The sequence below is a fragment of the Drosophila biarmipes genome, chromosome 3L, assembly GCF_025231255.1.
Source record: "Drosophila biarmipes strain raj3 chromosome 3L, RU_DBia_V1.1, whole genome shotgun sequence".
NCBI classification, from domain to species: domain Eukaryota; kingdom Metazoa; phylum Arthropoda; class Insecta; order Diptera; family Drosophilidae; genus Drosophila; species Drosophila biarmipes.
This window is the reverse complement of record NC_066613.1, coordinates 11,474,476-11,500,770: the sequence shown is the minus strand read 5'-3', so window position 1 is coordinate 11,500,770 and position 26,295 is coordinate 11,474,476. Positions and strand designations below refer to the sequence as shown.

The following is a 26,295-nucleotide window of genomic DNA, read 5'->3' as shown; positions in this document are numbered from 1 at the left end:
CACAGATTCAGACATGCAGATTTGGAATAAATTTGCTTCGAATTTTTCAGATGACCGAGAGTTAAGCTGGCCGGCAACAGCCTTTCCACCCCCTTTCACCGCCTGGCTGTAGTGAAACTCGCAGCAGACGGCGTCACAACATGACATGTCGAGCTGGATGTGCTCGGCACCACCCAACCACCCAACTACTCGAGCCACCCCCTCGTCGGGCGGGAAAACAACCACCGTGCATCCTTCGCCCTCGCTCTCTGTTGCTCTCTCTCTGCGCAGTCCTCACACCAGCGGTGGCGTGCGCCTCTCGCTACATCCACGAGGACTCCTTTGGAGTGCTGAGTGCTGTTTGTGTCCTGGCGCCTCGTGCTCGGCAGTGCGCTCGTGGCTTTATTTTGGCTCTGGCCGGTGGCTCAACGGCGCGTGGCAGTCAGTTTGCTGCCGTCGCTGTTCGTGGGTGAAAGTCCGGTCCGCTGGGCTCCTCAGTTTTTTGCCGCATTTCGTAGATACTTCACACGGAAACCGCTCCTATCCGGATGCAATTGTATCGCGTGGATTGTGCCGCCGTCAAGTGCCACTTGAAAATTGTCAAAATTGAATTTACCGAACGCTAGTGAACAAAGGTCCTCCAAATGGCCATAACGAGTGCTTCGGCCTTTGTCTGGCTTCGATGTGCGAACCAAACTCAAGAGCTTTCCGGATTAAGCCAAAAGGTTCTGTAGAGATACTTAAGTGCTAAGTGAACTCATCAACAGCATCGCACTATAGTGAACTTCATGTGTATATGTATCATCCGACTGTTTGGTAAGTGAAGTGATCTCATTGCAATTATAAGAACCTTTGTATACGACTGTCTGGCTGTTTGGTTTCCCGGCTCTCGTTTTCGGTGGTGTTTCAAAAATTGCAGGCGATTCGGGGTGTTTTTTCCAATCTGCCGTCGACAGGTATGGGATAATCAATTCCAAGGAAAACTAAAATCAACAAGGAACTCTGCTGCATTTTACGCAAGAGTGCGGAACCACATAATATCTATTTCAGGGGATAAATCTCATTCTTGAACATACATCTAATTGTCCAAATTGATTTATCATTCATGTAAGTTGCGTGCGAAGAGCTCATACATTTGTGAATATGTAAAGGAAGTCGGGGGTTACAACGTTGGGAGATCGATATGAGGGAAATAACTATTTATCATCAATACGATATGCTTTTAAGACAGAGTTTTTCGGAACTATTTTAATGTTTTTCTAAAAGGTTTATAATTATTGACAGAAGAAGCACAAAATGTTTGAATTATACCACATCGTTGCCAAGAACACATTTGTAAATATTTTAATAAAGACTTCTTGTACATTGTGGATTTTTATTTCTCATCCTTCTCAGAACTGCATTTCCATTACAATTTGTTTTTAATAAGGAGTATATTCTGAATTTATTAAAACCTTTTATGTTTTCAAACCGATTTATATTGAACTCGGTATGATTTATTTTTTAATTCTACATGTTTCAGTGAGAAAGGGCATTATTGGAAAGCCCAATAAATTATGTATATTTTAATTGTTAAACGAATCTGTTGGTACAGGATTCACTTGAAGGGTCGAGTAACCTCAACATTTAAAATCCATTAAATTGAATTTCCTTTGTGGGCTTTTCCCCTTTGTTGGCGTGTATCTCCTTTTGTCAAGCACAAAAGTGGTCAATTGCAAGGCAGACTGAGGGCGGAAAAGCCGACAATGGAAATCCGTCAGATTTCTTTAATTTCCCTTGCATCCTTTGACGGTTAGAATGGTTTCCGTCTAGGCCTGTCATTAGATTTGACTTAAAAATAATTGCATTGAAATCCAATGCCATTTGTGGCATAGACTTTTGATAAGTAAATTTAAAGGTCTATTGTAAAATGGAATGTTCAAAAACGTGCTTTACCATTTTTTACCGAATAAACCAATGTTAAACTTAAAGAGCTAGCTCCATGAAGTTTTCGATCCAATTCCACAACAAATGGACTATGACTTGCAGTTGGTTTTACCAATTACTCTTTTTATATTGTCGAACTTCCTGGTGACTTACACACAAACCCATGTACACCTATGTATTTCTAATTACACCCATGCACATATACCATGGACATCTGATGTCACAGGTCTTCGTTGCATTCAATTTGACTCGCTTAGAAATGCACTTCCACCCCCTGGACACCCGAGCAACCCACACCCACACCCACCCACTTCATAGGAGAACACATGTTATGGTATACCCTGTGGGTACCTGGCAGAAAAGAAAACAGAACAAAGTGAGAGACCCAGACTAAATTAATCAGGGGCCAGGTAGCGATTGGAGAGCGCAGTCGGAGTGTGCCGGAGTTCCTCGGGGGTTGGCATCCACATCCAAACCATCCTATACCTATGCCATACCACCGCAACAAGCGGGAACCGGTGAAAACAACCCCATGCGAACTGTCTTTATCGCTAGGGATTTCCCCATATGTCTTTCCTATCAACATTAATATTTTAGTTATGTTAGTTATGCCATAGAACCATCTTATGTGGGAACCAGGTTTTGTAAAATACAATTACCAGACCATCGCTAGCCTTATATATTATTAGCAAATTCCAAAATACATCCATCCATTTAAAGTTTTAACTAACCACTTATTATGACAAAAATGTATTCACAACAGGTGACCACATTTTACCAACTTTTCTAATAAATGGTAACTAAACTTCCCTTTGTAAGGAAACACTTTAAAAGCTAAAGTCAGCCAGTGTTTTGCGGAGTTAGGCTAACTTTTTTTGACAGCGAACTGTGAAAATTGGGGATGAAAGCATGAACAGCTGATGGCGGTTCTACGACCCCAAGAACCCAGCTCCTTTCTCACGGGGTAATTTCCTTTCGCAACGCCGACATGCAAACATACAAATGCCTGCAAAAATATTTATTTAGTAATTTGACGACCCCGAGTTGTCTCCAGTTACCTAAGAAGATTCGTTGATTAACTCTAAATGGATTTATAATATTTGCTTACTTCGCAATTTCCGTTTGGATACTTTTTTCCATTTTTAAACTTCCGCTGGAGAAAGGGGGCACACTTCTTAAATACCAAGAAATTAGTTTACTTAAATCGGGCTTAAGATATACTTGCTTACTGGCATCCGTAATCCAACTGTACATGCATACTTTAAGATGCTTAATTTTGCCGAAACGATTGCCTTGCCAGCACAAAGTCGAAATGCAAATAAATACTTAAGGACTACATAAAAGTGGGAAAGAAAAGAACGGCGAGGAAGTTTTCCGGATTGCGCCTGCTGCGTAATTCCAGTGGCGCACACATTCCGCCTCCGGAAAAGTATTTGTAACAGTGTTTAAACTCACATAGCCTTTCGTGGTTTGCGAACTATTAAAAAGTGAGCCGAGTTCTTGGGGGCGGGCGGTCGGAGGTCGCCCAGTCGCTTGCAAAAAGCGGGCGGTGCGGTCGGGATGATTATCCAAGTTTTACCATTCTTTCTCCGCCTGGCCTCACTCTTCCAACGCCATCAAGAGCCACACAGCGCACAGTTATGGGAAAATCTTTTAATTAATTTAAAACTAATTTTCTTGAAAGCCAAGTGAAATGACCTTTGAGTGAGTTGAAAGCAAGGCACATACTCGAAGCAAAGTTTAATTTAAATATTTTCAACTCGGTACCTTGGCGTTGGCATAAGAAATAAAATCACAAACAAATCTGGAGCAACACCTTACCTTCGACCCGAAACTTTAAGCAAATGAAACTAGATTGGATTACAAACTTTGAGTTTCACTTATTATGCATTTCGGTGTTATGGAACTGCAACTTAATCATATCAGATAAATGCTCCCTTTGATGTAAGCATAGAAAGTTGGGTAGAGGGTCTTTTTCCGGGGCTACGGTCTCGAATGGGTTGCAAAGCGACTCTCTGATTGCCCACAACTTTGAGGATTCGAGAAGCATTCAAATGCATTCCCTCGTCCAATTGCAATCCCCAACCCCGGCGAAAGTGGATTAGCAATTTGTTAAGCCAACAATTTACCCAGCTCCGTGGGGCTTCACTTCGTCGAGTTGTTTGCATTTGTCAGGGCCATGCTGGCCTTTTCTGCAGTTTCTGCTGCGAAAGGATATCCGATGACCATGCTGAATGCCATCCAGGGATCCATGTACAGACAACAAAAAAAATATAAAATCGATCTAAAGGTTAATAATAGAACTTAAAACTTTAAAAATATAAATAAAGCTAAGCTGAACTTTAAATTCTTCAACTCATTATTTCTAGAGTATGTGTAACTTAAATTTATAAGTCATTTTGAATTGTTTTGAAATATACGAATTTACCAATTATGAGTAGTCGTATATTATGCGTGGTTTTTAAATTAAATACTGTTAGGTGTTTTTACAAATGTAAAAATATGGAACGAATTGTAGTAGTTTCGAGGACCTTCGACTATCATCTTTTTAAGGCTACCCTTTTTTAAAATATTCTACTGTTTAAATTGCGACCGTTGTATTTATGCAAATACTTTTCGAAATTAACTATTATAAATACTTTACCATTCTGGGGTACTGTTTTCCGCTGTGTGCCTGAAACTCTTTGAACGGCTTCTCGGTCTCTCACTTTGTGTTTAATTGTAATTTTAACTTTTGCCATTTAAGTGTCTGTTATGTGCCATCTGGAGCGACTTGTCTGCACCGCCGGCGGAGCCTTTTCCGCTCATTCTGTCACGCAGTGTTTGCCAGTCGTAAATGTTTTTAGTTCGGCTAAATGCAATTGTGGCCACTTCTCGCACTTCCTGCCAACGCACTCGGCGCACTCGTCTGCTCCACATTGCCAGCCCAGGCGTATACGCAACTTAAAGAGCTCTTTAAGGACGAGTGCGATAATTATCGCTTAACAGTTATTAAAAGGTATTACACAGCACTCAACAAACTTCACAAATTGGGTCAGAATAATGGCTATTCAACGAGTGTAATATTGTGTCTTGGAAATGAAACCTATTCATAGATTTCCTTTTCTAATACTTTGTAATGATATTTTCGTTAGAATACCATTGTTTTGCGTGCACTTAAAGTATCATCTTTATTAGTAGCAGATTATAAGTATTCAGAAAAAGTAATAACAATGTTGAGCAATAACTAAAGGTACTCCTAGGATACGCAATTTATGAGACTGAATTACTTCTCTGGGATTTTAATTTTCTGCTAAACGCTTGGAAAAGCGCACACACGCGGTAACATTCGCGCACACCGGTCTTAAGGTTTAATTCGCAATTTATGCGACAATGGTATTCGTCTGTCGCGACGGAAACGGAATAATTTCCCATTTCCGGTGTGTGCCAACAAGAAAATTCAAAATCCACGCTCGTGTGATTGTGTGTGTCTTTGAACAAGGCGAATAATCAAGGAACAGGTACAATAACACTCGTCGTTTTGGGATGGTAAACTGGGGAACTCTCCCCTTCCACATTCCACGTGCTGGGGAAAACAAGACTGTACGATTAAATAAAATACTTCCTAATAAAAAAACGCAAATTTAATTTACTTTCGGGGGCTGTCGGCCCGCAGCAAACATAAATCGAAGTCAACGAGGTGCCCCAACCACCCACACCTCCACTCACTCCTCCCAGAATTCAGTGTTGACAAGGGGCAGAAGATGCAAAAGTAGCTAAACCAAGTGTTGGTATACGTTAAAATAAGCGTTTGTTTAGTAAAAACGTTTCGAACCCAGAAAAAAATATCAATTAATAAAAAGTTAAATACATAAATAGCTTAACATAAAAATTTGTATTTAGTTATAATTTTCAAACATAAATGTTACGAGAACCATTTTTAAAATTACATGCTTTTAATATACAAATATAAAATATTAACTAGCCAGATTTGGCTATAAGGAGTAACTAAAACTTCACCACTCCCGAAGCTGGTTGCTCTGTTCTCATTACGCCTTCGCTTCCAGGATCCGGATGGAGGAGTTGTATATGGCGTGTCATAAGCCTCCACCAAAACATTTTGGTTCGGGGGGCAGAGAGCTTGGATGGGTGCCTGGGGATGGGCGGTATTATGTGGGCATGCGAAGGTGGTGAGACGCCATATTTTCGACTCCATCACATCTGATGCCTAGGAGGCACGTGATGCTGAATATAATGAGAACAATTTTTATTTAAATTAGATCCACCGCCGGACACTTGGCACAATTATGGATGGCCAGCTGGCAGCTGCGAACTGGAAAATTCGTGAGGGGAGCTCATCACTTGGTCAGCGCCGTGGCATCCAGCTGATATAGATACTCGTAAAATAAACTAAATGACCTGCTTTCGGCTGATTACTTTTCAACGTGCCTGCAGAACGGCTGAATATTTTGCAATATGCTTGTTACACTCAAAACGTTTTATTGTTCATTAATCCACAAAGATTTATTAATACAGATTACAAGGGCAAACATTGTAAGGAAATGAGTACGAAAACATTTTTTTAATTAGTATCTGAAATTGGAATATTAAAGATCGCTTCTTGAGGTAGCCTTCTCAGGGATATACACATTTCTGACATCAGCAGTGGTTACTGTAGCAAATATAAGAAGTATTACGCAAAAGATATTTTATACGGCTTCCGTCCCCAAAAAGTAGGCAGTGATGTTAAGGACACTGGGCATGAGAGTTCTGGTATTATTTTCTGATTCATTCCACTACTGAATTTCAGATCATGAATATTCCGAGACATTTCCGTTTTTCTGGATCCGCAAGGGTACTACTCAAATTTAGGCTGCATCCTCGAAGTGGGGCTTGCTTTGGCCGGTGCTCATTATCGTAATGGACGTTTAGGGGCGGGGTGTTTTGGCCCGGGGGATTGGGGGTGGTGCTGGGTGCACATTCCATTAATCATGCCGAACATACTACATCCAAGGGCCGTGAAACTGAACCGCAGAATCAACAACAACAAATCATGCGAAAGCGAATGCGCAAATAATGCCGCTTAAAATTTCAATGGCTCGGCATTATTCATTCCAGCCAAAGCCGTTATCGGAAATTAATTTCCAAAATCCGCTTAATGGTTAGCGAGTAGATGCGGGAGTGAATTTATGAGTTTGCAGATATGCGAATTAGGCCTGGAGTAAATTTTTTCTGCCTTAATTTGGTCCTGTTTATGTAGGTTACGTTTTAACGAGCAACTAGTACTAGCTGAAATGCCAAATATTAAGTCAAACAAGTATTTCACGCTCTGTAAAATAGCCATTTTATTTTTTTCCACTTCGACTTTATTTATTACTTCACCCCAAATTACTGGGTCTATAATGACATTGCTGCTGGCTTTATGAAATGGTTGTATATTTGTCGAGCCTGTGGCAAAGCCACAAAAATGCAGTAAATTACTTTTCCGAATAACTCATTTCAGACCCGCAATATGGAGCCCAATTAAAGTATATTTAAGCGATTCTGTTAAACTTTTTCATTATAAACTCTACTGCTTTCCCGAGCTATCCCCATAGAAATAATTGCGAATGGCGTACAAATTATGCAAATGTTGTTATACCTTTCACTTGCTGGGCACAGCGAAATGAAATTTATTACTTATCGTAATTATAGACATTTGAATGTGATGATTTGTGGCTGATTAAAGTAATAGCCATAAAAATGTTATCCACAGTTTTTGCCACTTTTAACCAATTACAAATTACTTATTCATATAACTTTACTAATTAACCAAAATTATTATTTATGACCGCATTGGTTTTTATGTCCTTAAGAAAATAGGTTTTTTAAATGCCAAGAGAAAAATAAGTAAAAACTTGCCTAAAAATATTTACTTACATTTTATTAATTTTTAACCTTCTCCTTCTACCTAATGGAATTGAAATTAGAAAATGTAGTTCCAAAATCAGCGAAAAACTTTGAAGGAATGAAACATTTTTCTGGGTTGCACTTGAGCATTGTAATTAATCTAAGCTGACTTGCGTTTTGTTTTTGAGTACCAACTGGAAATGCAGAAGCACTCACGAAGTGGGGCAACCATATTGTTATCCAAAGAGTTTGTCGTTCAGCTGACTTCGTTTTATTCGCTTTACTCGATTTCCCGTGATGAACTCCTTTGGACCGTCGACTTGCCTTCGATTAATGGATTTCCTCCGCTGGCTCCGGCGCCTGAAAGGCTGCCATAAAAACTGACAAATCAACTTCCAGCTGTTTCAGCGTCAACGACCACAAGTACACACGCACCCAGACATTGGCAAATGCGCAGCAGAGAAGGATACTGCGGAGTATGTACAAGGGGCTTTCGGGGGGAAAAGGAGCAGGATATATGGCGACATCGCTCCACGAAACCCAACGGGGGAGTTATGCAAATATGAATACTTTTTCGGTCCGCCCGAGATAAAGGCAGGGGTCCCAACTTCAGCCGCAATCTTCCAGAGTCCTGAATTTCGGCAATCGAAAATCAGCAGACAGAGTTTTCATTTTCGCTACCCTAATAATCCGCCCTTTCGTTTTCCATTCTGCTGATTCGCCGATTTGTTTATCCGATCTAGTCGGACGTGTGGGCTCGAAATGGAAAATTATAAATCTGGGTCAAAAGCAAATTGCTTGTAATTCATTTTGCCCGATATAAAGACATCAGATGAGCGTTATTCATGATTATGTGGGGTGTGTGGTTTCTTATCTTTGTGAATATGAACCAATTTCAATTTGCAAAAGCCATTGCTTTCTTGGGCTGGAAAAACATGGGGGCTTGATCTTGTCTTTTCTAGAATGTGGTGGTAAAAACTTATTTGCCGATTATATGCTGGGAGCGTAGACTTTAGATTAATGAAACAACATTGATTTTGAGGAGAAAATGCTTGAATAATTAACATTAGAAATCCCAATAGCTAATACTGTCAAACGATTGATGAACCTGGAATTTAATAAGCAGCTTCCACGAAGTACGTTCAGCATTGGGTTATTGAATTTCAGTTGGTATTCTGTGCACACTGACAAGGCCTCATTTGGCTTCGCAGCGGTAATTAATAAGCCCCATCCTGGTATTCCGCATTCAGATGTGTGCATCTCCGTCTTCACGGATGCGGATCCAAGGCGCTGAGATGTGTTGGGAGCCAGCTTTATGGATCGAACAAAGGCGACAGCCACAAGACTCAGGACTCGGCACTCCGGACTCACCAGACACCCGGGGGCGTTCCCGGAGAAAGGCGGAGAAAGCTACTCGGAGTGCAGACAACAGGAGGCGGACACCGACAATGTGGCTGACTGATTTAAGTGCACATTTAGTGGCGCACGCAAAGCGAACTCGGCACACCCACTCTCGAGGACCCTGCATCTCTGGATTCTTGGTAAACACTGGGCCAATATTTTATGCAAGAATGAAACTTTCCAAGTGGTGCTAGTATTAATGATAAATCACCAAAGTTCAGGAATAAGCTGAACTAATAAATATAGATATTACAAAACTGTTGAAATCTAAACCGATCCTTAATTTTAAAAATGATTTTGCTTTAAAACTATAGTTTGTTAACTAAATTGGTTAAATCCATTTAATATTAAACATCAAATATTTCTCTCGGTGTGCCCTGCTGTTTCTGTCTTAGATTGCGGTCTAGTCACTAAGTTTCCTGTGCAGACGTCGTAGACGTTTATTAAAATGAAGTCAGTCCCCGGGTCCGACAGGTCTTGCGGTGGTGCCAAGACTGGGTCTTCAATTATTAAGTAGCACTTTCAGTGTTGCCTCGGCTGACGAAGAGCGAGGCTTGCCGGCGGGCGGCGAGCGGCGGAGGATGCAGAACGTCCTTTAATGTCCACCTGCATGCAATCCCGCCATTGGCCCCGGGCGCCCTCTGGAGTGGCTGCAGCTCCGGTTTATGCACGGCCCCTGCTGCTCTTTCATTTCCATGCACTGAGATAAAAGCTTATCAAAACTAAACCATATTAGTAGAAATTAGTTTTTCCAAAATGAAATTAAATAATTTGAATTACCTACAATAATTAAACATTTTAATTAACTTTAAACTTGAGCTGATAAAAATCATATATTTTAAGTGTTTCTATAATAAATATTTATATTTGAAAAACTTGTGACTAAATTTGTTTGAGCTAATTCTTTAGCAAATTATAAATCAAGTAATAAAATGGCCCTGATCTCCCAGTGCATTGGAGGGCTAGGCTAACCCACTAACTGCCCAGTTTTCCGTAGTGCTCCATTCGTCATGTAGGTGCGAATGGTGAGGTGTGGGGACAAGCTTTTTTCCCTTTATTCTAGAGTAATATACATATTATTTACCCTGCGGCTTGTCGAGGATCCCTAACTTCTGATGAAAGAGTTGCAAGTTTTGTGGTGCTCCGTGGGCGAGGTGGTTCCACCACATTTTACCTTCATTTTGCACCCACTGCTCGGCGCCAACGTCAATGTCAATTGCACCGGGCACGCGAGATGTGCTGGGTTATTCTTGTGGAAAATGCCACGCGATAAGGATGCAGTCTGGAGTAATTTTCGCCTCGCCAGGTTTTCAGACCTCTCCACTTTGATGGGCTAAATTGCCAGTGCATTCCCATGTCAGGGGATAGCCAGTTGCTTAAATATTTAGCATGTTTGTCCTTCGCTTCGAAAAATATTGCACGCAATGTACGACACTATGATTTGGAATCTAATTTATGTTTTGAAAACATGAAGGCTGTGAGAGCTAAATTGATAAATGATTATATGTATATTTTTACTTTAAGACTTTTATTTGTAATATTTACTAAGTAAAATTTAAGTAAATTGTTTTGTGATTTATTTAGACCAGTTTTTCTCCGATTTTTCTTGAAATCTCTTGTACTCCACAATAACACTGTATATATGTTTATTTTCCACTCTAGTATAACTAGAGTCGACAGGTATAATTAATTTACAATTTTCCATAATTGTTATATTTTTAAAATTTAATATTTCATTGTTTTTATGGCTTTTAAAAGTAGTTATTTCACTAATTTTCTTGCTTTTGTCTGGGGTTGAAATGGCGGTTTACCAGCTGCTGGACTTACTTGAACGATTCTGTGGCTGACGTCGCAGTCATTATAGTTTTTGTGGTTTTGGTGTCAAGCACAACGACAGCCCCATCCCCTCCTCAAATTGTTGTGTTTTAAACCCTCGGAAACCCTGACAGCTATAGCAGACTTATTTTTGTCCCCCTAGTTTTGGGTGCCGGGCATTAAAGTAGTTATTTTCTGTTTTCAGAAAATAAACCACAGTCTGGGTATCTTTACGACCACTCCCACTCCCGTAATCCGGAAAACAATTTTTAATATTTCGGAACTACCAATTTACATAAGTCTATAAAAACATGGCAGTAATATCTTATAGAATTTAACACATGAAAAACACCCGTAATATTTTATCATATACGGTAGTAAGTAAAATTATAACCTTTTTGTAATACTTGGTGCATAACTTAAAACGAGTTTATTTCTTGACGAAAATGGGAACTAAGTTCCGCATATATATACCATCTCCCTCTGTTTTTCTTTGATTTTTTGAGCTGAACGACAGTTAGATTTCGCTAAGATAATTTTCCATTCATTAACTTCACAAGTCAGTTTTTGCCTTGCTTTTACAAAAGTTGTTGATTTTCTCCTGCCTTCCTCGCCAGAAAAGAGATGAAAATCATATTACTCCGTCGTTTGCTCTCCTCCTGTTGGACATGGGGCTTACCACCTCTTTTCTGCGGCATTGTTCGGTTGACTTCCGCAATTTCCTTATTTACTTATCTTTATTATTTGTCCAAATGAGCAAATGGTCGCTCTGCTCTTTGAATGCGAATGAGGTCCGTTTCAGGTAATTACATACGGGGGGAGTTCGTGTTTTCACCTGCCGTCCGTTGGGGTTTTATTTTTAGTTTTTAACCCAATTGCACACCGCATTTGTGGGGAAAAGCGTGTTTTTTATACACCAGGCTTGGGGATGAGGCAGAGGTCCGAATGCGGGTGGCAAAATGGACTTTTAAGTGCAGACTCAGCTCGTTGCCATCCTTGGCCATTGATTAAGAGTAAACAGAGCATGTAAATGTTTGGATATTCAAACTGTGAATTTTTTCTTTGTGGCTGGATTTTTGCGCAGTTTAAAGTTCCCCTCGCGAACGTGTGTGTTGTGTGGGCATTAAGGAGTACTACGGACCGGAGTCACCCCGAAATGTTGAGCGAGCCAAAGCAGAATTTTCCTCGCCCACAAAGTATAATGAATAACAGCACTCCCATGGAGCGATAACAGAGCCAGGGTGGAAAAGCCGGTGGTCACAGGCCACCCGCGCAGCCGGGGCATTGACATTTTGCCTATCTAGAGGATGGAGTCCTAAGCACGGGACTTCCCCGAACCCGTTCCCGTTCCCGTTTTGGTACTCCCATTTCGATTTTCCCGGACAGCCGTGCGCCATAATTCTCGGACCGCCATCGCTTTGATTTTCCGCGCCGTGACTATTTCGCAATACTAGGCTGGTCAGCGATGCACTGAAAGAAATTTTCTATAGGTGTCCTTTTACGACCTATCATGATGGCTTACTTATCTTGTAGTATTTAATTCCTAATTATATGCAGTGCTCTATGTATATGAAGATAAAGAATTTTTTGTTTAATCTTTTAATGGAAATTTATATTAAACTCTTGAATCTCAGACCAAAACCATTTTCATTACCTTTAAATACGCCTTATATTAAAAAAAAAGTATCTATCATAACATATATTTTACTTTTTCTGAAAGATGTATTAGAAGTTAGTTTTTCGAGTGTATCTATAGCGAATTAGCGCTCTCCGCGGGGTGGTGACTGGTTGGCAGGATAACGGCCGCCTCAAAGGACCACACAGTGCAGCTAATAGTTTTGCAATCCAATCCTCCCCCGGGCTCACACGCACTGCCCCCTGACCTCGGATCGCCCACAGCGACACCGATAATCATGTTGATGGGCCTGCACTATTGAACACGAAACTTCAGCCAGCTTTGGCAATTCAAAATGGAAAATTGGGGGAAAAAACGGAAAATAGAATACGACTCGGTGGCCTCGCCGCTTGCAATGTGGTGCAAATGCCTGTTTCTGTCTTTGGCCCTCTGCTTTGTTTCCACTACATTTCCCACACTTTCCCAGTGCGCCGGATGACCATGGGATTTGTCCGTAAGTCGGGCTATTTGCACATTCTGTTGAAGGACAACTGATGTGTCGGGATTATTTCCAGAGCTCTACGCGTCTAGCTCTCGTTTTCAGTTCAGTGCAACTTTTGGGAGAGACATTGAATAAAATGCATTTGTTTTGGTAAAATAATATCACATTTGGGGTCAGTGGAAGAAACAGTTTTGCCTGGAAAAACTTAAGGAGAGGAGAGGTTATATAGAATAGTAGTTTTGATGAATTCTGTTTTTTTAATGTTCATAAGATCGACATAAATTACTATAAAATTATTTTGAGAATTAAAATATCTAATATTTTTACTAATAACATATAGTTTCTATGAATATATCGTTTTATAAGCTCTGCAAGTTCTCTCCGTAAGTTCGGCCCTGAAACAGGAAGTGATACATTGATTTTCCATTTACAATCAGAGGTTTCAAAACGTCCTGGGTGGAGGCAGAACACCCCCTATCAAATCGGCTGTAAATGCTGATGATTGTGGCTGTAAAAGGCGTTCTGACAACCAACTGTTGTTGGAATCGGAACCTTTCGAGAGCGGTTTAATGCGAGCGGACGCACGTGTGTGCAGCAATTGGCAGGCCCAACTCATTAGCGCAGAGGGCGTACAATGTGCCACATAGCCTACATATAGCATCTGGACATCGGGCCGATCCGTGCGTGCCCGCAATTAAGGTGACGACAAGGGGGTTCGCTCGGCTCGTAGCCCAGTGACGCGACAGATTTCGCTAATGACTGTGGGGGGGTGGTTACATCCTGGCCCGTGGACTCCCTTCCTGTCCGCCAAATATCCGGCACTAGCCCAACCTCAACCACCTTCGGAACTTCTGTTGATGAATCGAAAAACTACAGGAATTAGATGTGCATGTCAGTCAGCATATTACCGACCCCCTTCGTCAGCCAGCTGGTGATGTATCGCCGCCTCTGCGTCGGGTTCAAAAAGTTGTTAATATTTTATTTGTGGCTGATTATTTAATTACACAGGAGGGTCATGAGCCACACACTCGAACATAAAGTTGGCCTTTACATTTTCGCGTTATATGGAGGTAGACTTTATGACTTTATTTATGGAATATACCCCTTTTACCCCATTATACATTTTGTTGTACATTCTTTTTTAAAGGAACCTTCTTTAATATAACAAGAAATTCGTGGATTTTTTCAACACATTCAGGGATAAATAAATGTCAAGCTAAAACTTTTCTTAATTTACCCATATTATTTGAATGGCCCTGTTGTTAAAAAGTCTAGTCGAGTCACAATTTCCGTAGGTATTGTCTAGTCACTTCCAGTCTTGACTTCTCCTCTTTATGTTTGTTTTATTCCTTTGTGCTGGACCATAACTTTCGATGAAATTGCATTGAATTGTGGAAATAATCGCCATAAAAATGTTTCGTGCACGACTTGTAATTGGTTTAAGAATTTATGAGGGTTGATTGTGTTTTCTTTTTCTTCCCTTTTCGAAACACATACAGGCTTGGAACAGGTCGTATGTGCAAACATATACGGGGCTCTGGATTAGAGGATGGGGATGGTTTATGCCTTGATAGGGGCCATTGACACCCTTTGTTGTTGGGACTTTAATTTTAAGCTTTTTGTCGAAACGACATTTGATTTGAATGGATAACGATTGGATGCTTTTAAAAACCCTTTTCAATGCTGTGAGGTCAAGATAAAGGTTACTCGTAGGAACTCTGATTCAGAATAAATAATAAACTGCTATTTAAAAACAAGAATTTTGAGTTGTTTCTAATATTATAATATATTTATTATATTAAAACGTTCTAAAAGGTTGCCCTTTTTCTTATTTTAAATCAACACTTTAAATATTGCTGTTCATCAATGCCCACCAATTTATTATAGAGTCAAAATTAAAGAATTTCCTTAGTCAATCCATAAAAGTAGACCTCAATTTGTCTTTAATTTGATTTGTGTATCTTTCTGAAACGTCAACTTTTTCCCTATTTTCCAGAACATGCCTGGCAGGTAGACTTCTGATTTCCTCTCCACCGAAAGGCCAACGTCACAGCGAATTTTTCTTCTGGCGATGAGAGCTAAACAAATGGCACTCCTTCCGTGAGGGACAGGGATAGTAGGAGCCATCAGCCATCAGCCTTTGCCATCGCCATCGCAATTGCAGAATGTGTGCCAGCGACGGGGAACCTTCAGTATCCTTATCCTCCCACTGAGTGGCAGGAGGAGATTCCTAGGGCAGACACCTCTGATTGAATCGGCAGCGGCGACAAAAACGAAAACGAAAACCAGTACAAAAACGAAGGAAATGCGGAAAAACTCAAAGGAAATGGCGGCGAATCGGAGGCGAAAGAAGACAATCGGCATGCTGACATCGGGACTAAAATCAGTAGTCAAGTGGAAAATTATTATATCATCCATAATGTTGCTCTTATTAAGTGGGACAAGTGAGTGAAACTCATTAACGGCAGAACACACAACGACTGCCTCTGACACATTCGGCCTGAATAAATAAATACAATCGTAGACCAACATGCGTATACGCAATATTTGGACAGTAGACGTTTTGAAATGGCCAGCGAGGCGTCATCATGCCTGGGTTGTTTCATTAAACATTATACAGATGCAACTGCATAGTTTACTTAGAGTTTACTAATTTCACCACCATTTTCCGTTTTGAAATTATGAAATGGGAGTCAACTGCAATCAATACCCTCTCGCATAATTTGTTGAAATATCTACTACTAAATAACTTTAAAATTTTTGGTCAACATTTTTTACCTCTCGACCTATAAAGAAAATTTTAAACATTTGTTAGGAAGTTACTGTTTAGAAAACCAGGGAAATTTATCCTCTTTTAACTAGAGATTTTAATTGTTTAAAATAAATAATATAAACTTAATTATTTTGTAATAACAGCAACATTTGTTAAGCTTTAAAATGTGTTTCTAGAACTTTTAAAATATTATAAAAAGTGGGGCAAAGAGGTAGCAAGGGGTTAACTTCTTTATAAAGAACAAGATAGAAAAGTTTGATGGTATCTGAAGCCTTAAAAAAGGAGTAATTAAGCTTGTGGCTCCGAATCGAAATTGCCCCTTTGTTTTTGTTTTGCTTGCATAATTTGTAGCCGGGGTGGCAGCAGTTGGATGCGACTCAATTTACACGACCCGGGTGGAGTAAACAATGGCAGGGCTCTTGAATGGGGCCAACAGAAGGCAGCGACACGAAATAAATTACAAGGATTTATAATTCTTATCTCTCCGCTTTCCCCCTTCCTTCCCTGCTTTCATGTGGTGCCTCCTTCGGATTCGACAAAAGGTCACGTGCTGGCGGTGCGAAAGGGTCGCCTGATGTCCCCCAGCACATTCACCGCCCTCAGCGGGGACCTGCATGTGCAGATCCAGTTCAATGGGAACGAGAAGTCCTCGCAGGAGGAGGAGGACAGGGACACCCCATCCAGCGTGGAGCACTTGAGCACTGACGGGCGGGACTTGAGGACCAGGAACAACACCATAATGAGCACTTTAGTCATTAGCAAAATCATTGATGAAGTGGATACACCGGTGGAAAAGGGTTCGACTCTAACCGCCGAAGCAACCAATACCAGCAGCCAGGTGGTGCTCCATCGGAAGCGCAAGGAGGTGGTGCAGAACATACCGCTCTTCCCGGATCCCCGGTTCAATGTCACCCAGGTGACTGTGCCTTGTCAGACCTTCCTGATTGGCGGCCGCTACGAGATGCAGGTGGTCAGCAACCTCAAGTCGGTCAACCTGAGCGAGGTGACCACCACCTTGGTGCCGGCACAGGACGAGCGGTTGCACCAGACCCTGGATGTGCGATGGCCCAGTGCCGAGATGATCGTGAGTCCGGTGCGCCTGAGGACCTATCCCAAAAATCCCGTCGAGGTTACCCTACGATTTCCCGAGGTGAACTGCAATCAGTCGGGCAGTCTCCCGCTGCCGGAATTCTGGCTAGAACTGATATACTGCGGCAAGGAGCGCAGTTGCAGCCGGAACATAAGCCGTTCCAGTGTCCTCTTTGCGGAGCAAATAAGGGGATTCCCGAAGAACAAGAGCCTGCGATTGGGCTGCGAATTGTTCGGACTGGCCGGCAATTATGCCGTTCAGCTGAGACCCATGATTCCGGCCCAGAACGTGCCCACCACCCGGAGGCTCCTCAGCGTCGATTGGAGCGATGAGTTCGTGTTCAACGTGTATGCCCGCAGCATTTTCCCCTGCGATCCGCACACGGGAATCGGTGTGCTCTACGAGTATCCGGGATGCATTCTGGAGCAGGGCGACCGGGTGCGGCTGTATGCCAAGCTGCGGGCCGATGTCGCCTCCCTGAAGCCACCCACCTCGCTGCACTACGTCGCCGAGCAGCGGGTGGTCAAGAGCCAGCACTCACTGTACTTCGCCTGCGACCACTTCTCCGAGAAGTACGTGGAGTACTGCTTCGTCTACGTCAGCCAGGCAATTTCCGGGGCCGTGGCCGATGTCCGGATGGACTGCGTGCCCACGCTGCCCGTGAGCGGTGAGTGCAACTGGTCGAATGTGCATTAAGACCGAGCTTAACATCATTAAGGGGAAATTCCAATTAAATTGAATACAAATAGTTCTTAACATTTTATTTCGCCTGCTCATTCGCCACACTGAAAATTGCAAAGAGCTGCAATACCAGAGATAGAACATTTCATTGTCTATCTTTTTTCCCCCATGCTTTATATTTTAAGCACAAATCTTTATTGATGAAGTTAATTTTTCATATCTAAATATTAAGGAAATTATTAGTTTCTTTGTAAATATTAATATTTTTTAAGAGATGTTTAACAAGCTTAAAAAACTATCTTTTTATAGAAGATACTTGTTAAAAATGTCAAAACATTTGTTAAAGCTTTTTTCCCTCAATTGTCTCACGTGCTATTTCAAGCATAGGAAAAATATTTTTGTATTTAAACATTTTTATTTGAAAGCTGTTTATAAATTTTATAAATTGGGCCAAACATTCCCAACTGCCTTTACAAAGTTTTCAATAAACACTCACATTTATGCACACTCCGAGGGATTACAAGGGATTCAATACTATAAAGCACTTAACACTTCACTTTATTACCTGTACACATATATAATTTAAACTGGCTTTATTAATTATGAAAGGGATTAGCTTATAACAGCCCTCTCTCCGCAGATTCGGATACCGGTGGCTGGGGACCTTGGAGCGAGTGGACGCCCTGCTCCACGAACTGCCTGGGAGGCACCCGCAATCGCTACCGATTCTGCGATTCGCCACCCCCGCGATACGGCGCCAAGTTCTGCGAGGTAAGTAAGCCCAGTTACCCCTGTAACCCCAAGCAGTAACTCGGTAGATTAACCTCTGAACGACCTCTGCCTCCACCTGATTTGACAACGTTAATAGTCAAAGTTTGATTGAGTGCTCCGAGAAATGATTAATACTCCAGCACATCTAAGCGGCGGCATCAAGACGATTTCAATAAGTGCTGAACTACAACCGAGGACAGGCAAACTTCGCCCGACTCGGGGGACTTTGTTACCCTAGAGATTGCTTCCAGTTTAGTTCACATTTTTTTTTCCACTTTCTTACACTGCGGAAGTTGTCACAAGATATTCCATATATGAACTGAACTATAGGTATTTAGTTGCGTAGTTCATAACTCTTTTTGAAAGTCTCCACTTTTTAAGAGACTTAATTTTTATTTTCCCCAATGGAGTTTCCTTTATTTTTCTTTAGATATTTTTTTTCAGTAAGCTGTTGATCTTTAAGGACTAAAAATGGTAGGTTATTATATTATCCCTATAATATTATAATTTCTTTCCATCTGGTTAGTTATGGCTTATAGTTATATTTTAAATATACATTTGTACAAGTTCCGGCGCTTTCTTACAGTGTACTCCTCCGGGGCCAAGTGGAACTATTTCAGTGTTTCTGTTTGTGGGACACTGGAGGAGTGGGTGGTGTGCTATGTTGTCGGCGAGCGTGTTTCCACACTGCGACACTTGCTCCAGATTGCGTGGGGGAATTTACGACGCTTCCGACAATTGTCGGCCTACTGCGCCTCGCTTTATCTTGTTTCTTTTGTTGGGCCGAGTGGAACAGTGAACTCCTCCAGCAATAGTACCATAACCATCCTCATCCGCGCATTTCATTATCCAAAAACTTCCGGCATCGTCATCCAGCGATAGGGGCACATTTGGCCGTACTTTGCCAACTTGTTCGGAACAATTACAGGCAAAGTTTTTAAATGGTCTGCGCACTTATTGCAAGTAGTTCTTACACGGGAGTTGTGCCACGGATGCTGGAACAATGGCATCGCCGTGGGGCGACTACAATTGAGTGGGGGTGTCCAAAGGGGGAAGGCAAGGTGGAGGCACCTCCTCCACGTTCACGCAGCGGGCTTTCCATAACAATTTGCATTTGCGCCCAAAGGAATTGCTCGGAGGCGTTGCTGCCCATGTGTGTATACAAATATTGCCCCACGGGCTATTAATCAAACAAAGCTCCGGCGCGGCAGGCGCGGCAGGAACTCTCTTTTAAGATATTTAATAAATAAGGAATGTCTGATGGTATGAGTTTATTTTATAGTCATATCTTTTTAGAAAAAACATAGCTTTGTGGGTGAACTACTTTAACTATAAGGTTTACGGGGTAAGCTTTTAAAAGCTTGCATCGCCTTGACAACGGTTGTTCAACTAGTTGTTAAAATGCAGCTTATTTAACTCTGTCAAACAACGATGGATATACAAATTCCGACTGACGAGCGATGTCTCTGACATACGTTTCAAAAATCCCAAACATACGCCAAAATTGTTAGACAGTCAAGTTGGATAACGAAAAGAAACCCACAAGATGCCCCCGAAGGTGAAGAAGGAGAAGAAGGATGTGAACAAGGTGACCCAGGTGGACAGGACCTTCTATGAGCTGACCATCGCGGACCTCAACCAGAAGTTGGCCCGCCTGCGATCCCACCTGACTAGCGTCGATGAGTCCAACATAACGCTAACTGAGAAACTAAAGGAAGTTGAATCCGATGGAGTGGATGTGGCGGCCCACTTGGAACGCACCTTGGCGGAGAGGAACAACTCCATCACCGAACTGGAGGAGCGTCTGGTGGAGATCACCAAGGTGCGCGACGTGGAGAACCGCTTGGCGCAGGAGAAGATCGGGGATCTGGAGGCCAAGTACAAGGCCATGCATGACCAACTGACCTCCGAGATAAAGCTGCTCAACGGCAAGCTGAACTCTCTGGACGAGTTCCGCATCCAAAGGGATGTGCTGCTGGCCAAGTTCGACGAGCAGGAGGCGGATCTCAATGAGCGGGAGAAGGACCACAAGGAGGCGCTCTATAACATGGAGCAGCGGGCGGTGGTGGAGAAGGATGCCCTGAAGAAGGAGGTGGAACAGAAGCTACTCCAAGTGTCCGAGGATTTCACCCGCTCCAGCGAGATCCGCAATGCCGGCTACACCCGTCGCCTGATCCGCGAGAACATCGCCCTGCAAAAAGAGATCGATCTGCTGGTCATGTCCCAGATAAAACTCCAGCAGGCCTATACCAACCAGAAGTCCAAGCACAAGGAGATGGAGGAGCAGTACAGCGCCCTCGATCAGATCAAGAACGAGCTGGTCCGCAACTCCGTGAACAAGATCAAGATTATCGAAGGTCTAACCCGGAACTACGAGAAACTCAAGGAAAAATATGTGGAGGTGTTGCGCTACCGGAAGGCCTATGAATCGCATATCCAGGCGGAGAAGTGCGAGAATGTCAAGCAGAAGGATGCGGCGGCCAAACTCCGGAATCTCGCCAAACGCATGGAGATTGTGCAGCTGGAGAATCGTAATCTGGAGGTGGTTCATGCCCAGCACGAGACCGAGATCACTCGACTGCGAGGTGTCATTCAGGAGATCAAGTGCACGGTGCGGGATGCTATTGTGGCGGAACAGGCGGCGAAGACCTTCCCGCAGAGATTGACCGAGGCCAATGTGGATGATGCCACGGTTATAAAGGAAGTGCGCGAGGAAGCCATCTCGGTTTGCAAGCTTAAGCGCGGCGACTTGCTCTCCCAACTCCTCAACATTGTGAGTTCCCATTCGGAGCAGCTGCCAAGGACTCCATCGATTGCCTCCATTGGCAGTGCCACCTCATCCCTATATGCACCCGGTAAAATGGGCTTTATGCCCTCCCGCCCCAAGGCCACGCCCTTCGATGCGTTCCGCAGCGAGGTCATCGACCAGGAGCCGGATCGCACCATTCCGGAGGACCTGCAGAAGCAGAAGATGCAGGACCGGTTAATCACCGCGCTGCGCGGTGACGAGAACACCATCATCGATGTGGAACTTGGAACCACTTTGTACGTTTCTTCTTCGCGCGAGGACGATCTCATCGAGGTGGAGGAGGAGCCGCTGGAGGAGCCGGAGGGATCCACCAGCTCCATGTCTGTGAAGAAGGCGAGCAGCGAGGGTTCCGTCGCCCCGCCCGGAACTGCCCCCCTTGCCGCTTCCGCCTCCTCGAAGCTTATCAAAGCTGTGCCCAGCCTGGGAACCATGGACACCCTGACGGCCACTTCCAAACTGACGGGCATCACCAACGAGGACGAGGGCGAGGAAGAAGGCGAGGAGGAGGACTTCGACGTGCAGTTCATCTACTAATAGGCCTGTTTCTAGTTCGTTGTAATTTTGTTGAGACTATAATAAATATCTGCAAGACAATACATTTGTGTACCTCATAATTAAAGCTTCATGGGATTTACAAATTTGAATAATTTTGCAGGTTTTAAAGATTATTTATATCTAAAGGATTTTGGGATCTGATTCCTTCAAAACAATTCCTTGGTTGTTTTAAAATCGGTAACTGTTTTGATTTAGGATCGAAGTCCTGCAAAGCGCATATTGAAAAGCCTATGCATTTTAAAATATTGTGTAGTTTTCTAGGCATTTCCGTTAAAATAAGTAAATTAGTAAATATTGTAAGTTCTCAAAAAATGCTTGCGGAATTTAATTTTTAAATTGACTCGTCTTGTTACAGGGTCCATCCGTTGAGACCCAGAAGTGTGGCAAGAGCATCGCGGATACGTGGGACTGCATTTACGAGACATCCGGTACGGTGATAACCAAGGAGAACAGCACCGAGGTGAGCCAGGAAATTGGACCTGGATGTCGTTGCGGCTGCATTGTCCATCTGGGCTCCTCGAAACCCAAAAGAATCATTGCGGGAGCCACACAAAGCTGTCCAGGCCGCTCCTTCTGGCTAATACAGGTACGAGCCATTAACCAACAACCCCGTATCCGCCAACTAAAAAATAAGCTCACACCAGAAAATAGCGAAAGTTAAGCAAAGTTAAGCCCTTTGGCATTTGGTCAAGTTTTGAGAGCTTTCAAGTTGTCTGCCGCCATAACTATAAAAACGAACAATGCCAAACACTCAGAAGTCCAAGTCCATGAATAAAATTCCGCTACGCTTCGGAGGCTGCCCCCAAATGACAAAGGAGCCCCACTTAATGTTCCTTGCCACAGGGAAGTGTGGGTCGCAACCGGGCAACACTGGCCATGGGGGTTGAACTCAATTCATGCATAATAAATGCCCCACTCGGTAGTCGTTTTGGCCAGTCCCGAAACTATCAATGCGTAAGGGGACCATTGGAGTGAGCTTAACTCTGTGTACCCGGTACTTATGGATGAAAGGGTATATTGAACTTTATGTAGTGAGGGGAAAATTATAAGTTCAAAATAGGCAGAAAGAAGGAATATGAAATAAAAGGGGGTGGAAAACCAATAAGCAAATAATAATGTTGAATTATTAAAAATAAACAAAAATTAAAAACATAAAAAAGGATTATTTTTAAGAAGAGCTAAAGTTTACTATGACAGAAATATATTTTCAGCTTAATTCGCTTTCCTTATTAGAAATGTTATTAGGTTTTTTCTTCGTACTGGATATCACTAGAGTGGGTATCCCTAGAATAGACATCATCATATGACCTTACGGTTCATACACACTTTTGTTCACCCCCTTTTTGTTCGATACAATTGGAATGATTAGACCTGCCAATTGGCACGTTCCATGGGTTAGGGGAAAAGTGCTGATGGGGAGGAGGCTAAATGGTGATGAATGCCTGACCCACTTCGGCAGCTTCCGTTGGCCCCGGACTAGGAGAAGCCCCAAACACTTTCCCGTATGTTCACAAACTCCGAAATTCCTTTCTCCCCAGGTGGATGGCGAGGAGAGCATTTCGCTGGCACTGAGTTTCCTCCGTTTGCCCTGTGCCTCCCAGTACATAAAGGTGCGCGATGGTCCGTCACTTTCCTCCACCTTGCTCGTTGAACTCAATGGCGGTGGGTTGATCCTCAAGGGAGTTGGCGTTCCGGTGGCCATCGAGTCGAGTGGCGGCCAACTCCTGGTGGAATTCTCGGCCGGCGATGGCCAGGCGGTGAACGGGTCCACTGCATCTCAGGAGGGAAATGCAGCCTGCACCGGAGGATTCATGGCCAGTGTGCAGCAGCAGTTGGGTGAGTAAACTTACTACATTTAATTAAAATTATATAAATAATCAAGGCGTTTTAATAACAGCATCCAGAGGAGGCAACAGTAGTACCACACTGGTGGCCGCCACCCGTTTGTCCGGAAAAACTCGATCTGTAACCCACAAACCTATGTCCAGACTTCGATTTACACTGGTGCATTTAAGCGCCATGATCTTTGCCAGCATCATAATCATAATAAGCGCCCTTTTGGGTAGGTTTTTCGGAATTTTCCTCACTTCAAGTGATAAATGAATGATTTTCCTTAGGTGCCCAATATGTGGTGCGATATAGAAAGTACCACTTGGCAGTTGCTCGGCGTCAGGACGAAGGATCCCGGCTCCACACACCTAGAGCTTCGCTGAGCTCCCTGCAGGGACCTCCCTCACGAGCCATGTCCACGACTACCCTGCTCTCGGAGGTCATCTACATGGTGAAGATGCGACCCAAGCACCACCTACGCCACTCCATCCTTCGCGAGAGTGTGGACGCGGAAAATCTCACCAGTGAGACGGAGTTCAAGGAGTCGGATTCACAGGGAATGCTGGCCAAGTGGTAGGTCTCATATTTTAAGTGCAAGGAATTTTAAATGTAACTGTTTATTATTTTAGTGCTGAAGTGCAGGAGTTGGGGAGCTCGGCCTCCATGGTCACTCTGCGCAACGAGCGATCCTCGCCAGCGCGATCTCTGGACACTGGAAGTGTGGTCGGTTCGCCCTCCTCTGCTGAAGCCGAGCTGGCCGCGGTTCACAGTAGGACAGATGGCTCCAAGGACTCGCCCTCCGATGACCAATTAGAGGCACCGAGCGGCAAGGACAGTGCCAGGGACTCGGAATCCATCATATCCTCGGGCATGAGCTCCCTGTGCAACAGTCCACCGATGAACAGCAAGCGGCTGAGCAAGTACTCCGATCGCTACGATGCGGTGACCCTCAAGTTGCTGTCCTCCAGATTGGACGAGAGCCTGCAGGACGCCAGTTCCCTGCACTCGGTGACCGAATCCTTCAGATTGGGTCGCCTGGGATCCCGTAGTGTCAGCACTTCCCTGACGAATGTGAGTTAAGAGGTTACTCCGATTTATTTTCAGTTCGAAAATAAAAAAAATTATATTTAAAAATCTAAAAACTTTTTAAGAAGAACTAAAAACTAAGTACCTTTTATTTTTACAGGGCTGCTATTCGCCAGCTGCCAGCGTGGTGAGCACGGCCACTATCAGGACCACCAGTAATCCCAAGGAGTCCAAGGAGAAGCAGAATCGTAGGAAACTGCTGGCCCGACCCGGTTCAGAATTTTCGCTCGGGAACCAGGAAGAACTTGAGCTCGATTACTATGATTACAATGTGATCAATGCGGGTTCGGCGCCAGGTTCCTATCTTGGAATGGACCCGGCCTACCTAATCTGGATACCGCCCTTCGAAGAGGTGGCAGAACGGGAAGAGGACGACAAAACGCCGGAGCCAGAGCCGAATCCGGAGAGAGATGAGCGGGAGCCGCTGTACGAGGAGATCCGGATGCCCAAGTACGGACACTATCTGAGCCCGGCCAGCAACACCGAGTCCAGCAAGTCCACCACGGCTGATAATACACCCAGTTCCGAGGAGCGATCACCTCCGGACAGTGGGCGTCCCTCAAAGGCCACCTCACCCTGCGATGCAGCGGAGAAGGGAGCGAAGTCCCTGCCCAAGCAACCCACTCCCTTTATGTCCAGAAAGCAGCGCCGTCAGTCCAAACAGCAGATGCAATCCAGTTTGTCACTAAGCGATGCCCTCGATCGCGAACAGCGATCGGATAGGAGTTCGAGAGCTCCAACTGAAATTGCTGCAGTGCATCAGAAATTGGAGACCGAAACGGAACCAAACGATTCCATGACTGGGTCTTATGTGGAAAAGGAAACGGCCGTGGAGAAATCATCAGGGGATCTGCAGGAGTTTCTGTCACTCGATGACATCCAGTTTGCCGATGAGAGTGGCAGCGATTACGAGGCTGTAAACCTCAAGAAATTACCCAAATCTGGGCTCAATCTACACCAGGATGATGTTCGATCTAAGCTTCTGCGAAAAAAGGAGACAAAACCTAAGGAAGTGTCTGTATAACCCAAAAATATTATTGTACATAAAGTCAGCAAAAGAAAGGCGGTATATGTTTAGCATAGTTTACGATCTTGTAAAATACGGGTAAATAATATATATACATATGTCAGCACCATAAGAAACGTAGACCACCTGGAGTAATTCTGTTTTTAAAGCTAAGCACTAAGCTCGACTCAATAATATGTATACCTTAAAATCGAAAAGAATATAGAGCAAGCTCTTACCTAGTCTCAAAGCCCTTATAAGGCTAATCTGTTTAATCTCTCGTTACAATGTATATATCGTAGCTAAGGTTCACTGTAATTTAAGTATTTATTCGCACATGGCTATGTAAACCACAAAATTATATGAAACTACTGAGTTATTTATACATTTTATTTGGCAATAACTTTGTATTAGACAATTGAATTACGAAATTTTGTGATCTTCATTTTGAGCTTCGGAGCATTGGAAATTCTAGTCAATATGATAGTCAAAATTAAATAGCATTTTAAAATCAAAAGATGTTTTTGTTTTAACCAGACTTTAAGCCTTTTATCACTTCGATCTGTAAGTTAAAAACCAAATAAAAAA

At 43.2% G+C, this 26,295-nt stretch overlaps 2 protein-coding genes and 1 long non-coding RNA gene across 4 annotated transcripts; 2 read left to right on the top strand and 1 right to left on the bottom strand.

Moving 5' to 3' along the window:
- The first annotated feature begins 367 nt into the window (after positions 1–367).
- On the top strand, positions 368–26,295 carry LOC108028352 (uncharacterized). The gene is made up of 10 exons (XM_017100108.3): positions 368–795; positions 15,103–15,550; positions 16,422–17,636; positions 18,291–18,421; positions 22,141–22,371; positions 23,324–23,621; positions 23,683–23,847; positions 23,903–24,188; positions 24,245–24,686; positions 24,802–26,295. Exons 2-10 carry the CDS (start codon positions 15,412–15,414, stop codon positions 25,723–25,725), a joined length of 3,831 nt encoding a protein of 1,276 aa, XP_016955597.1. The 5' UTR covers positions 368–795; positions 15,103–15,411; the 3' UTR covers positions 25,726–26,295.
- LOC108028357 (uncharacterized) lies at positions 2,640–3,758 on the bottom strand. Of its 2 annotated transcripts, none has more exons than XR_007763832.1 (3): positions 3,135–3,758; positions 2,964–3,079; positions 2,640–2,911 (listed from the first exon to the last, which is right to left on the bottom strand). It is a non-coding gene; the product is annotated as an uncharacterized LOC108028357 (long non-coding RNA). The 2 variants fall into 2 exon arrangements; XR_001768386.3 differs by having other exon boundaries at positions 2,640–2,963; positions 3,014–3,079; positions 3,135–3,756.
- On the top strand, positions 19,827–21,826 carry LOC108028356 (cilia- and flagella-associated protein 157). Its single transcript, XM_017100116.3, has one exon. It carries the CDS (start codon positions 19,968–19,970, stop codon positions 21,762–21,764), a length of 1,797 nt encoding a protein of 598 aa, XP_016955605.1. The 5' UTR covers positions 19,827–19,967; the 3' UTR covers positions 21,765–21,826.

What these genes read in the sequence shown, in the direction of transcription:
- LOC108028352 (XM_017100108.3), top strand. Translation starts at nt 15,412, where the DNA reads ATGCGGAAAAACTCAAAGGAAATGGCGGCGAATCGGAGGCGAAAGAAG. An exon ending in GCCCACGCTGCCCGTGAGCG is followed by an intron (nt 17,637 to 18,290) that starts GTGAGTGCAACT and finishes CTCTCTCCGCAG; the next exon opens with ATTCGGATACCGGTGGCTGG. An exon ending in CATAATAAGCGCCCTTTTGG is followed by an intron (nt 23,848 to 23,902) that starts GTAGGTTTTTCG and finishes GATTTTCCTTAG; the next exon opens with GTGCCCAATATGTGGTGCGA.
- LOC108028356 (XM_017100116.3), top strand. Translation starts at nt 19,968, where the DNA reads ATGCCCCCGAAGGTGAAGAAGGAGAAGAAGGATGTGAACAAGGTGACC.